General features: G+C 38.2%; 1 protein-coding gene across 11 annotated transcripts in view; it reads right to left on the bottom strand.

The window, feature by feature from the left end:
• Positions 1 to 14145, bottom strand: part of SLC25A26 (solute carrier family 25 member 26) — a 314287-nt gene that overhangs the window by 28357 nt on the left and 271785 nt on the right. For all 11 annotated transcript variants that reach the window (XM_079935021.1, XM_079935014.1, XM_079935019.1 and 8 more), the window contains one exon: positions 3981 to 4025. In XM_079935021.1, the coding sequence (XP_079791147.1) occupies positions 3981 to 4025 (45 nt within the window). The remainder of the gene's footprint in view (positions 1 to 3980; positions 4026 to 14145) is intronic.

Below are 14145 nucleotides of genomic sequence, written 5' to 3'. Positions count from 1 at the left end.
TTACTTCCCCTCCTCTTTATGATGTTTAGTCTTCTTTCATCTAAATCTTTTTTGTAAGCATATGTACTATTAAAAAAAAAAGAAAACATAAGAAATGAGGTAGTGAAATGACATGATTTGGGGAGTCAGGGGGGCTGGCTCCCACAGTGCCTTGGGTGGTCTTCAATTACAGACACGTTACCTTGGAGTTATCTGTGGGTATGTGCTTCTCTGATAGAGTAAAAACTCCTCAAGGGCATCAGCTACATCTTACTCATCTTTGAATTGCTGTGAAATGAAACAGTGTCTAACTCACAGCAGGCAGGCAATACATGTACACTAATGGCATCTGTCACTTTTCTATAAATAGAAGGGGTTCAGGCCTTATCAGAATGTGCTAAAGCTCAGTTCTAAGATGTTTTCAATGCAATACAGTACACGAATAAATACCGATCAGCCATACAGACAAATGTTAGCTAAGGATAAACCTTCAGGGTCTGGATTGGAAGACTTCAAGCACGAGAAAAAAACTGAGCTGGCTTTAAAAGATGCATAGCATTCGATCCGTGAAAGCCCATTGCAGAAGGAAGCCAAAGAAAAGGGGCAGCAAGGAGGCTATTCTGGTTGGAAGGAAAGGAAGGAAAGGAGGGAAAGCAAAAAAAAAAAGTGTAAGGGGAAGGGAGATGGAAAAAAACAGTTAAGGACACAGTATGGACATCCCTGAGTGCCAACAACTTCATGCTTTAGAGTTTTAGAAAGTTATACATTTCTGGGAACTTCAAAGAGATGTTTAAGGAAGATCACACAAATTCAATGTGTAGAACAGATGAGTGTTAACTAAGTCCAGGCATAAGTTAGTAAGAATCTGATAAAAAAAAAAAAAAGGAGGCCACAGGTTTCAAAAAGTCAGAGTGAACACAACTTGGTGAGTGATAGAGAAAAAGAGGATCAGATTTAACCTGGGATCTGAGACCAAAGGGGTCAGGAGAATAGTAGTATGATTAACAGAAATCAGGGAGACAGCAGGAGGAAGTGATTTTAGAAGGCGATACCATCGATTTTAGGCAGAATAAGTTTAAGATGATAGTGGCCACCCCCTACCTCCAGATTCCCACTCCTTATAGCACAATGTGCACACAATCTGCCGAAGTCCTTGCTGAGAAAATTTTTTCTTAGCAGTATTTCCACATAAACATAATAGAGAAACCCTTCCATATAATACAGTGTCTCTATGGTTGCAGAAGCAAATGTAAATGGATAAACTCATAAATACAAAAATAAAAGACATGCCAAATATTGTCTGCTTTTACAAAGCACTGTGATTTCACATTTGGATGTTTAAAAAAAAACAACACACTATTATACGAAAAGATGCTCAATATTATTTAGCCCTGAGAGAACTGCAAATTAAAACCACAATGAGATACCACTACACAACTATCAGAATGGGTAAAGTTTTATTTAATCTAATAATAACAAACAATGACATGGATGCAGAGCAACTGGAACTCTCACACATTGCTGGAAAATGGGACAGCCACCTTGGAAAACACTGTGAGAGTTTCTTATAAATTAAACTTATATTTTCCCTATGACCCAGCAATCCCATTCCTAGGTACTTACCCAAGAGAAACAAAACCATATATCCATACAAATACCCACGTACAAATATTTGTAGCAGCTTCATCCATAATCATCAACAACTCGAACGTGTATCAACTAGTAACTGGCTAAACAAATTATAGTACGTGTACACAATGAAATGCTACTCAGCACCACTAAGGAGCAAACTACTGGTACGGGATAAAACAGGAATGAATCTCGTCTTTCATATTAAATGAAAGAAGCCAGGAACAAAACACTACACAGTGTGTGACTCTATTTATATGATATTCTGGAAAAGGGTGATGATATTACATTTTGTTTAGGGTGGTAGTCATATTTGTCAAAACCTGTAAAAATGTACACTTAAAAGGAGTTTTCCTGTATGAAGATTATTCCTCAATAAATCCGACAAAAAGAAAAAAAAAACTATGGCATCTTAACATTGGCTCAAAGAAAAGTATTAAAGCTCAACATTGTTATCTATGATCACTCTGAAAAATTCTAGACATACATACATTCATTCATTTATTTATGGCTGCACTGGGTCTTTGTTGCTGTGCGCGGGCTTTCTCTAGTTGCGGCGAGCGGGGGCTACTCTTCATTGTGGTGCGAGGGCTTCTCGTTGTAGTGGCTTCTCTTGTTGCGGAGCACGGGCTCTAGGCATGTGGGCTCAGTAGTTGTGGCTCACGGGCTCTAGAGCGCAGGCTCAGTAGTTGTGGCACACGGGCTTAGTTGCTCCGCGGCATGTGGGATCTTCCCGGATGAGGGCTCGAACCCGTGTCCCCTGCATTGGCAGGCGGATTCTTAACCACTGCGCTACCAAGGAAGCCTAGACATTTCTTAACTAGCTAGCATACTGCAAATGTCCTGAATACTGCAAAGAAACAAATCCCATGCTTTTTCCCTCTTTGGGCCTCAAAACATTCCTGTGCAGAAACTGGGCCTAAGTATCTTAGATACAGTGCAGAAGCCACGTGAATGCTGCTTATTGAGACACTAATAAAGTGAGTCTTGTTTGCTGGACAGCTGTTGCTCCATTGTCTTTTGTTATACACAAAAATAGAGAGGTGTTATGCTTATGGAATGTGACCTTCTCATTGGATAGCTGTTACATCACACCCGGAAACACTGCCAGAGAAATCCATTTTCACCGTGTGCCACACGGAAAACAGTAAAGACAAAAACAAAACAACCATGAAAGATCCCAAAATCTGCATTAAATGAACTGTACTACTCCTTAAAATCAGATCATTTATAAGAAGTATTTCTCAATACTTAATATTGCTGAGTTTATTTTTATGAATAATGTTTTGTCTCATTTTATTATCCTTAGTATGTAACTTCAACAGAATATTTTTCAGAGTCCAAGTAACTGTTATTCTTCCAAAGACATTTTCTTTGAGCACTCCATGATGACTAACGCTATACAATTATGAGAGTAATTCCTTTATTTTTTGTATTATCAAATGCCTACCTAGGTACTTTGCCATTTTACAGTTTGGTCATTTATAAACCATTTTCATTTGAACAAGGGTTTTCAGATTCTTTTGATCACTATCCACAGTGAGAAATACATTTCACATTGCGACCCAGTACACAGACGCATGTATATATGTACACGCAACACTGAAGTTTGACAAAGCAAGACTTAACCTTACCTCATAAGATGCTATTATTTTCCCTTTTGTTGTTGTCTTTAAAATGCTGACAAACACCACATAATTCATACCGTGAGCCGCAATTTTTGAAATCATTGCACCAGGAGATGAAAAACAAATACAATGTCTGCATGTTTTAAACAAAGGCTTTCAAATTTTCATTTAATTGTTTGTTTTTAAACATATGAGTCCAAGGCTGACTCACAACTCCCCACACTCTGCTCCTTCTCACTGAGGGTTCCTAGGCCTGGTGAGCAGGAAAGACAGAAGGGGCCTTCAGAAACCAAGCCCCTCCCCACTCCCACCCACCATTAGATGTGGGCGGGAAGGTCTTGGCCTTCTAGGCCTACAAATATTCAGAGCCTTGCTTTCCTTCCTTTTCCATTTACCCTCACTGTTATTCCTTAACCTCTACACACACACACAGCGAAGTGAAATAAAATTCAAGTGGATGGAAAAAAGAGTTACAATACAGAGGAAAGCAAAGTTTTTTCTAAACATCTCAGGATGTCAGTTATGCCTGCTCTGCTTATTTCCCAGACCACAGACACCTAAACAAGTTTAAAACACTGAACTGGCATGTAAATCCCACTCACAAAATATTTCCAACTCCTAATAGTTTTGAGTTTTTAAACCGCTACTCAATATTATATTCTACTATTCCACACCGAAACTACTGGGTATTAATGATCATAAGATAATTAGAGAGAAGTTTTATATGAAGATTGGAAAACTTACTTTTAAGGACTCCCACAGGGGAAACTGGACCAATGAGAAAGGAATCTGAAGAGAAAAAAAAAAAAAATCAAACAAATTAGGCAGGAAAGATCAGTTTGCTTAGCATGACTATATGAACCTATAATTATTATTCAGAAACATTATTTCATTTTAACTTTATGTACATAATAAAGCTACCATTAAATTTATAAGTACAGGATGCATAGTTTTTAGAAACAGAGTTAAACGGTAACTGCCTGTAAAATCTACTAAGTTTTTCAGCCCAAGGGACATAAAATGATGCCCTCTTGAAACTGAAAGAGCAGCTCAATATGAAGAGTGTCAGGCTGCTTAAAGAAACGAGAAAATAAGTGTTTTCCATCACAGGTAATGAAGACTTTAAAGATGTGACATTTTCCCGCTTAAGAGTTTGAGCTGTCTGCTGCTCAGCGGGCCACGTGTCAGGGTTGAAAAGAGAAGCAGGGAGGGGGAGAAAGAGTGCGGGAGTGGGGGAGCGGGGAGCACAGGAACGGGGTAGTGGAGGAAAGGAGGGGAAGGGGAGGAAAGGAGAAAGGGAAGAGCGGAAAAGGGGAGGAGGGGAGAGAGAAGGAAAGGAGAGGGAGAGGAGTAAGGAAGGACAGAGGGGACAAGGCAGGTGGATGGGAGGAGAGGAAGAAGAGGAAGCAGACAGAGCCACTTGCAGGAGGAAGCTGAGAAGCAAGGTCTGGGGACAGAACACGGGCGTGGGAAGGAAGGAAGGGCTTCTCAATGTGGAGGAGTGAGGGCTCTAAACAGTTGGGCCTGACAGCCTGATTTAGTCTCAAGCTTGGTCAGGGAGAAGAGTCATCTCTAGCAGTGAAGACAATCACCATTCTTAGACTAAGGATTTACAATTAGCTGTATAGCAATAAGCTAGAATTGTTACCAAGCACCTTTCACATGCCAGGCACTGTGCCCATCAGCACTTCATAGCTTTTATTTCACCGAATCCTCACAACAACCCTGTAAGATGGGTATTATTACCATCCCCATTTTACAGATCAAGAAATGGAGGTTCAGAGATGCTGTTTAACTTGCCTAAAGCACACAGGAAGTAAAAAGCCCAGACAATCTGACTACAGGCCCCTGTCTGACTACTACTCTACCTAAAAGACATCTTATTGGATTTGCCTGCATATAAATTCACCCCCAGTATAATCTATGTGCTTTTAATTAAACTTTCTAAAATTCTAAAATAGAACCCCATCCTCCATATTTCCTAAAGTAAAAATACCTGAACTCCAGGGGACCCTACTCACTAGCCTAGGTAATAATATCCACACACTATCCACTGGGCCTACATAAGGGATGCTACTGCTCAAGCAGGTCATGGCCCCAGTATAGTTGCTCTGTATCCAGTTCAGTTGTAAGTGAAAAGTAAATGTGGACTTTGATCAAAAACAATATGCATAGGGGAATGTGAGTGTAAGTGAGTGTGTGTGTGTGTATGTGTCAGAGACCACAATGTTGAAGGGATTAATGGGTATTTACCTTCCCATGAATTAAGAGCACTAAATTACTTCCAAAATATTTATATTTAACCAGAAATTAAGAGTCTAGCATCATCTGTCTTATTCTGCTGGAAGAAATGATGGCCCTGGGCTTGACAGTGGTCACAGAAAGAAAAATCTGACTTCCATTCAGGCAGGAAATGGTAGTGAGAGAGGGAAAAAAAAAGAAAAATCAATGTCAATAAACTAGTTTAAGTTGACAAACTAAAATCTCACGGAATATTGTCATCTTCATAAATAAGCAAGCGCCCCATCCTGTACATCAAAGTTCCATAATAGGAGACAAACTTAGTTGAGCTTTTTTGTCACCAAAACATGAAAGCATCTGACACTGTCCATTCTGACACTAAAATGCTGTATTTTCAATTAAATTATCAAAACCCAAAAGACGGACTGTAGTTTTCATTTCTTTTTTTGGCTGCGCTGCATGCTTGTGGGATATTAGTTCCCCAACCAGGGATCAAACCTGGGACCCCTGCAGTGGAAGTGATGAGTCCTAACCACTGGACCACCATTTTTTAAAATTTGTAAGATGTAATAAAATACCAAAGAGGACTAACGGTTAGTGGGATTAGAGATGACTTTAATTTTCTTCTTTGTACTGTCTCCTCCCAACTGTAAATATGTCACATTTTAACAAGAATGTAAATACTTCACATTTTTTAAACATCTTTATTGGAGTATAATTGCTTTACATTGCTGTGTTAATTTCTGCTGTATAACAAAGTGAATCAGCTATACGTATACTTATATCCCCATATCCCCTCCCTCTTGCATCTCCCTCTCACCCTCCCTATCCCACCCCTCTAGGTGGTCACAAAGCACCGAGCTGATCTCCCTGTGCTATGCGGCTGCTTCCCACTAGCTATCTATTTTATATTTGGTAATGTGTATGTGTCAATGCCACTCTCTCACTTCGTCCCAGCTTACCCTTCCCCTGCCCCGTGTCCTTAAGTCCATTCTCTACATCTGTGTCTTTATTCCTGTCCTGTCCCTAGGTTCTTCAGAACAAATTTTTTTTTTTTTTTAGATTCCATATATATGTGTTAGCATACAATATTTGTTTTTCTCTTTCTGACTTACTTCACTCTGTATGACAGACTCTAGGTCCATCCACCTCACTACAAATAACTCAATTCCATTTCTTTTTATGGTTGAGTAATATTCCATTGTATGCCCCATCTTCTTTATCCATTCATCTCTCGATGGACACTTAGGTTGCTTCCATGTCCTGGCTATTGTAAACAGTGCTGCAATGAACATTGTGGTGCGTGACTCTTTTTTCTTTTTTTTTTTTTTTTGCGGTACGCAGGCCTCTCACTGTTGTGGCCTCTCCCGTTGCGGAGCACAGGCTCAGCGGCCATGGCTCACGGGCCCAGCCACTTCGCAGCATGTGGGATCTTCCCAGACCGGGGCACGAACCCGTGTCCCCTGCATCGGCAGGTGGATTCTCAACCACTGCGCCACCAGGGGAGCCCGCGTGACTCTTTTTGAATTATGGTTTTCTCAGGGTATATGCCAGGTAGTGGGATTGCTGGGTCATATGGTAGTTCTATCTTTAGTTTTTTAACGAACCTCCATACTGTTTTCCATATGCCTGTATCAATTTACATTTCCACGAAAAGTGCAAGAGGGTTCCCTCTTCTCTACACCCTTTCCAGCATATTTTGTTTGTAGATTTTTTGATGATGGCCATTCTGACCAGTGTGAGGTGATATCTCACTGTAGTTTTTTTTGGTTTTTTTTTTGTGGTATGCAGGCCTCTCACTGTTGTGGCCTCTCCCTCTGTGGAGCACAGGCTCTGGACGCGCAGGCCCAGCGGCCATGGCCCACGGGACCAGCCACTCCACGGCATGTGGGACCCTCCCGGACCGGGGCACAAACCCGCATCCCCTGCATCGGAAGGCGGACCCTCAACCACTGCGCCACCAGGGGAGCCCTCTCACTGTAGTTTTGATTTGCATTTCTCTACTGATTAGTGGTGTTGAGCATCCTTTCATGTGTTTGCTGGCAACCTGTATATCTTCTTTGAAGAAATGTCTATTTAGGTCTTCTGCCCATTTTTGGATTGGGTTGTTTGTGTTTTTTGTATTGAGCTGCATGAGTTGACTGTATATTTTGGAGATTAATCCTTTGTCGGTTGCTTCATTTGCAAATATTTTCTCCCATTCTGAGGGTTGTCTTGTGGTGTTTATGGTTTCCTTTGCTGTGCAAAAGCTTTAAAGTTTCATTAGGTCCCATTTGTTTATTTTTGTGTTTATTTCCACTTCCCTAGGAGGTGGGTCAAAAGGATCTTGCTGTGATTTATGTCACAGAGTGTTCTGCCTATGTTTTCCTCTAAGAGTTTTATAGTGTCTGGCCTTACATTTAGGTCTTTAATCCATTTGGAGTTTATTTTTATGTATGGTGTTAGGGAGTGTTCTAATTTCATTCTTTTACATGTAGCTCTCCAGTTTTCCCAGCACCACTTACTGAAGAGGTTGTCTTTTCTCCATTGTATATTCTTGCCTCCTTTATCAAAGATAAGGTGACCATATGTGCGTGGGTTTCCCTCTGCTCTTTCTATCCTATCTATTGATCTATATTTCTGTTTTTGTGCCAGTACCATACTGTCTTGATTACTGTAGCTTTGTAGTACAGTCTGAAGTCAGGGAGCCTGATTCCGCCAGCTCCATTTTTCTTTCTCAAGATTGCTTTGGCTATTTGGGGTCTTTCATGTTTCCATACAAATTGTGCAATTTTTTGTTCTAGTTCTGTGAAAAATGCCATTGGTAGTTTGACAGGGATCACATTGAATCTGTAGATTCCTTTAAGTAGTATAGTCATTTTCACAATGTTAATTCTTCCAATCCAAGAACATGGTATATTTCTCCATCTCTTTGTGTCATCTTTAATTTCTTTCATCAGTGTCTTATAGTTTTCTGCATACAGGTCTTTTGTCTCCCTAGGTAGGTTTATTCCCAGGTATTTTATTCTTTTTGTTACAATGGTAAATGGGAGTGTTTCCTTAATCTCTCTTTCTGATTTTTCATCATTCGTGTATAGGAATGCAAGAGGTTTCTGTGCATTAATTTTGTATCCTGCTACTTTACCAAAGTCATTGATTAGCTCTTGTTGTTTTCTGGTAGCATCTTTAGGATTCTCTATGTATAGTATCATGTCACCTGCAAACAGTGACAGTTTTACTTCTTCTTTTCCGATTTGGATTCCTTTTATTTCTTTTTCTTCTCTGACTGCTGTGGCTAAAACTTCCAAAACTATGTTGAATAATAGTGGTGAGAGTGGGCAACCTTGTCTTGCTCCTGATCTTAGTGGAAATGGTTTCAGTTTTTCACCATTGAGAACAATGTTGGCTGTGGGTTTGTCATATATGGTCTTTATTATGTTGAGGTAAGTTCTCTCTATGCCTACTTTCTGGAGAGTTTTTATCATAAATGAGTACTGAATTTTGTTGAAAGCTATTTCTGCATCTATTGAGATTATCATATGGTTTTTCTCCTTCAATTTATTAATATGGTGTATCACATTGATCGATTTGCATATACTGAAGAATCCTTGCATTCCTGGGATAAATCCTACTTGATCATGGTGTAATCATACCTTTTAATGTGTTGTTGGATTCTGTTTGCTAGTATTTTGTTGAGGATTTTTGCATGTATGTTCATCACTGATACTGGCCTGTAGTTTTCTTTTTTTGTGACATCTTTGTCTGGTTTTGGTATCAGGGTGATGGTGGCCTCATAGAATGAGTTTGGGACTGTCCCTCCCTTTGCTGTATTTTGGAAAAGTTTGAGAAGAATAGGTGTTAGCTCGTCTCTAAATGTTTGACAGAATTCACCTGTGAAGCTGTCTAGTCCTTGGCTTATATTTCACACTTGTAAGATGAAAAAAGGTCTTATAACTTACTGTAATAAGGCCTGTAACTTAAAACTTATTGTAACTTACTGAAATGTTAGCCTTCTTCACTTCTTGATTAAAATAACCCATAAAACTGAATTGTATGTTATTGGCACTTTTTTGGTACTTAATAAATAATACCAGATTTTGAATCCTGTAGATGGACATTTTGCCCATTTTCCTCTATTAAAAGTTATTCATTAAATTGTTCCTTCAATTTAAAGAAGTGATTTTAAAAATCACACATTTGAAATGGCCAAAACTGTTCTACTGAGTATTTATTTTTAAAAGTGAGCCGAAAGGAAATCCCAACTTCACTCTAAAACAAGATTAATTGACTGTCTCAGGTAATTAAATATTTCTGGCTTCTGGTAATGAAATATTCCTCATAAGATAAACTCCTGATGTGTAAAAATGTTTCAAACATTCTTCAAGTCAAAATCTTACTGAATGCCTTGTCATTTACAATATGAAGACATGATGAAAATGTGTTCCACTCATGTGACAGTAGTACTGCCAGCAAATATGGCTCCACGGCTAAAACAAATTCTTCTCCCAGCTTCTACAGAACATGGGCCGGTCAGAAGGCAAGTTCCCGCCCCATGTCTGGTTTGGAGTTTCACAACAGTGATGTTTCTTCAAAACGTGGCATTTTAAACCCCATACAGATGTCAGCTGTTATTCTAAAATGTTTTATAGATGAATGAAATGAATAGCTGCACTCAGAGGTCTTATATTCCAAAACACAACATATCCATTTTATTGCACCAAAAGTTACAAAATGGCTCACTGTTGTGACCTTTTTAATACCTCCATTTAAGATGTTTTGTTTGAATAAGGTTGTTAAGACCCAGAGCCCTAACAAGTGAGCAACAGTAGACTCAGCTACCATCAAAGAGGCAGATGTAGAGGGGAAAAAACCTGCTAAAATTCAACGTGGATTCCACTAGTAATAAACATAGCAATAACTCCATACGAGAGTGCGTGTGAGGATTCCATGTGAAGTAGAGAAAGTGAAAGCTGAGTGGTAAACAGGCAAAGGAAGTGTTGGGCATTACTAATGAAATAAAGAAGGTACAAAATTACATTATGAGCATGCTTTACCTATTACCAAGTGTTTGGACTAGATTATCCTTGAAGCCAATCAATGCTTATAATCCTATGATCTTAAAATAAATGCCTATAACCTTATAGTCCTTTAACAAATAATAATGTGATATATAATATAACTGAAGGGATATGAAGATACGATTTCTAAGGTATCATTTAGCTCTAGAATTCTATGGCTCAATGGACAGATCAAATTAGAATGCCAATACGTTTTAAAAAATAAGACTTGATCATAAGCTGCAAAGAACACAATGGATCCTACAAGTGACGCAAAGGGGAGTCTCCTTTCTGTTGCAAGACAGTGTCCGAATTTCTGTGCTTGATTTCGGGTTTTCCATTCTAGTGTTGCAAAGACAACAAAGCCAGTTCTCCTGTTAAATACTCTGTGCCTTTTTCCATCCAAGCCCAGTGGTAACCAAGGACAAGTGAATTTGAAGACCTGAAAACATTTTGCCCCAAAGTGACTACTATTCTTTAAAAAAGAAAAAAAAAAAGAAAAAGGTGAGACCCATTCAAATCTGGTCTGCTGCCATCTGACATACCAGGAAAGCATTCTAATAATAAATATTGATTTTTAAATTTAACAACTATAATTCATTGACATGCACTGTACATAGAGAGCAGAATGTATACCTAATAAAGGAAAGTAACCAAAAAGCAGAAAAAATTTAAAGTGACTCACTCCTCAGGTTTATAAACCATACTAAAATTCCAAAAGCATCTTTCCAAAGAAAGCACTAAATGGACACAAGAGTATCAAAATAAAATAGGGAAGGAGATGAGTGTGAGCAGTTTGATTCTCAAGTAAGATTAGATCTCAGAGGCAGGAGCACTGGGAGTATCAAAACTTCTACTAAGATATAGTAAGCAAAACAGGGTGGGAGTGGCATCAACACAGACATACAGACAATGGAACAGAATGAAGAGCCCAGAAATAAATCCTTGCATATATGTTCGAATGATCTTGGACAAGAGTGCAAACACCACTCAATGGGGAAAGGACAATTTCTTCGACTAGTAGCGTTAGGAAAATGCATATTCACATGCAAAGGAATCAAGTTGGACCCTTACATTACACTATATTCAAAAAATTAACTCCAAATGAATAAAAGATCTAAACGTAAGACCCAAAACCATAAAACTCTTAGAAGAGGGGAAAACCTTCATGATATCAGATTTGGCAATGATCTATTGGATATTACACCAATCCACAGGCAACAAAACTGGACAAATGGGACTACATTAAAATTTCAAACTTTGCATCAAAGGACAAAATCAACAGATTGAAAAGGTAACCTATGGAATGGGAGAAAATATTGGCAAATCATCAATCTGATAAAGAGTTAATACTCAGAATACACAAACAACTTCTACAATTCAACAGTCACAAAAAGTCCTATTTTTCAAATGGGCAAAGGATTTGAATAGACATTTCTCCAAAAAAGATATACAAATAGCCAACATGCACATGAAAAGATGCCCAACATTACTAATTATTAGGAAAATGCAAATCAAAACCAAAATGAGATATCACTCATTATGAAACTATTGTGAAAGAAAGAGAGAGGGAAAGAGGAAAGGAAGGAAGGGAGGGAGGGAGGGAGGAAGGAAACAAGTATGGACAAGGATGTGGAGAAACTGGAACCCCGTCCTGTACTGGTGAGAATGTAAAATGGAGTAGCCACTTGGAAAACAGTACGGCAGTTCCTCAAAATATTAAAAATAGAATTACCATGTGATTCAGCAATTCTACTTCTGGGTATATACACTAAAGAACTGAAAGCAAGGTCTCAGAGAGAGATTTGTACATTTATTTTCATAGTAGCATTATTCAGAACAGCCAAAAGGCGGAAGCAACCCAAGTGTCCACTTATGGATGAAAGGATACACAAAATATGGAATATACATACAACAAAATACTATCCAGCCTTAAAAAGAAGGTAATTCTGACACGTTACAGAACAGATGAACCTGGAGGACATTATGGTAAGTGAAAGAAAGTCAGAAAAAGACAAATATTGAAGGATTCCACTTATATGAGGTATTTAGCATAGTCAAATTCATAGGCACACAAAGTAGAATGGTGGCTGCCAGGGGGCAGGGGAGCTGGGTTAAGATGGGAAAGGGGAGTTGTTGTTTAACGATTATTACACAAGTTTAAGAGTTTCAGGTTTGCAAAATGAAAAGTGTTTTGAAAACAACTGCACAACAATGTAAAAACACAACACAACTGAATTGTACACTTCAAAATGGTTAAAATGGTATGTATTATGTGTATTTTATCACAATTTTTAAATTAAAAAATTTTTTTAAAGATATTGTTACTAAAAAGACAAGCCACAGACTAAAAAATTCACAAAACACATATCTGAAAAAGGACTTCTATTCAGAATAAAGGACTTTCAAAACTCAATCATAAAAAGAAAGAAAAACAAATAACCCAATTTTTAAAATGCACAAAAGACTTGAACAAGCACTTCACAAAGAAAGTTACACAAATCACTAATATAAGCACAAAAAAGATATTCAACATCATTAGTCATCAGGGAAGTGTTAATTAAAACACACTGAGAAAACAATCTGGTGTTTCCCCCCAAAGTTAAACATACTACTTGGCAATTCCACTCTTAGGTATACGGCCAAAACCAGGGACTCAAACGGATACCTGTACACCAATCTTCACTGCAGCATTACTGACAATACAAATAACCCAAGTGTTCATCAACAAATAAATGGATAAACAAAATGTGGTCTGTCCCTACAGTGGAATATTATTCAGTCACGAAAAGGAATGAAGTTCTGATATATGTATGCTACAATATGGATGAACCCTGAAAACATCATGCTACGTGAAAAAGCCAGATACAAAAGGACAAATATTCTATGATTCCATTTACATGAAATAGCTAGAATAGGCAAACTTAGACAAAAACTAGATTAAAAGTTACGGGGCTCAGGAAAGAGGAGAGTAGGGAGTAATTGCTTTATGAGTAGAGTTTCTGTTTGCAATGATGAAAAAGTTGGGGAGTAGATTGTACTGATGATTGCACCACATTGTCAATTACACTGCAGTGTATACCTAAGTGGTTAAACTAACAAATTTCATGTGATATCTATTTTACCACAATTTAAAAACTTTTTTAAAAAGCACACATTGAGGTGCCATTAAACAACCACTAAACTGGCTGAAATCAAAAAGACTGACAAAACCAAATCATCGTAAGGGTGTGGAGCAACCACAACTCTCAGATTTTGACAATGGGAACTTAAAATGGAACAATCACTTTCTAAAGGGGTTTGCTAAGTTTTTATTTGATCCAGAAATTCCACTCCTAGGTACTTATTCAAGAGCAATGACAATATATGTCCACAATAAGATCTGTACATGAATGTCAAAGCTGCCTTAATCACAATGGTTAATTAATGTCCATCAACAGAAAAAAAAGCTATACAAATTGTGGTATATTCATACAATGGAATATTAGGAATAAAGTGGAAAGAACTACTGATACATGGTGTAACACTGATGATTCTCAAACACACCATATCAAGTAAAAGAAGCCAGACACAAAAAGGATTTATACTATAAGACTCTATAGAAAGTTCAAGGAAAAGGCAAAACTAGCCTG

This window comes from Stenella coeruleoalba, assembly GCF_951394435.1.
Source record: "Stenella coeruleoalba genome assembly, chromosome: 10".
NCBI classification, from domain to species: domain Eukaryota; kingdom Metazoa; phylum Chordata; class Mammalia; order Artiodactyla; family Delphinidae; genus Stenella; species Stenella coeruleoalba.
This window is presented reverse-complemented; position numbering and strand designations above follow the sequence as displayed.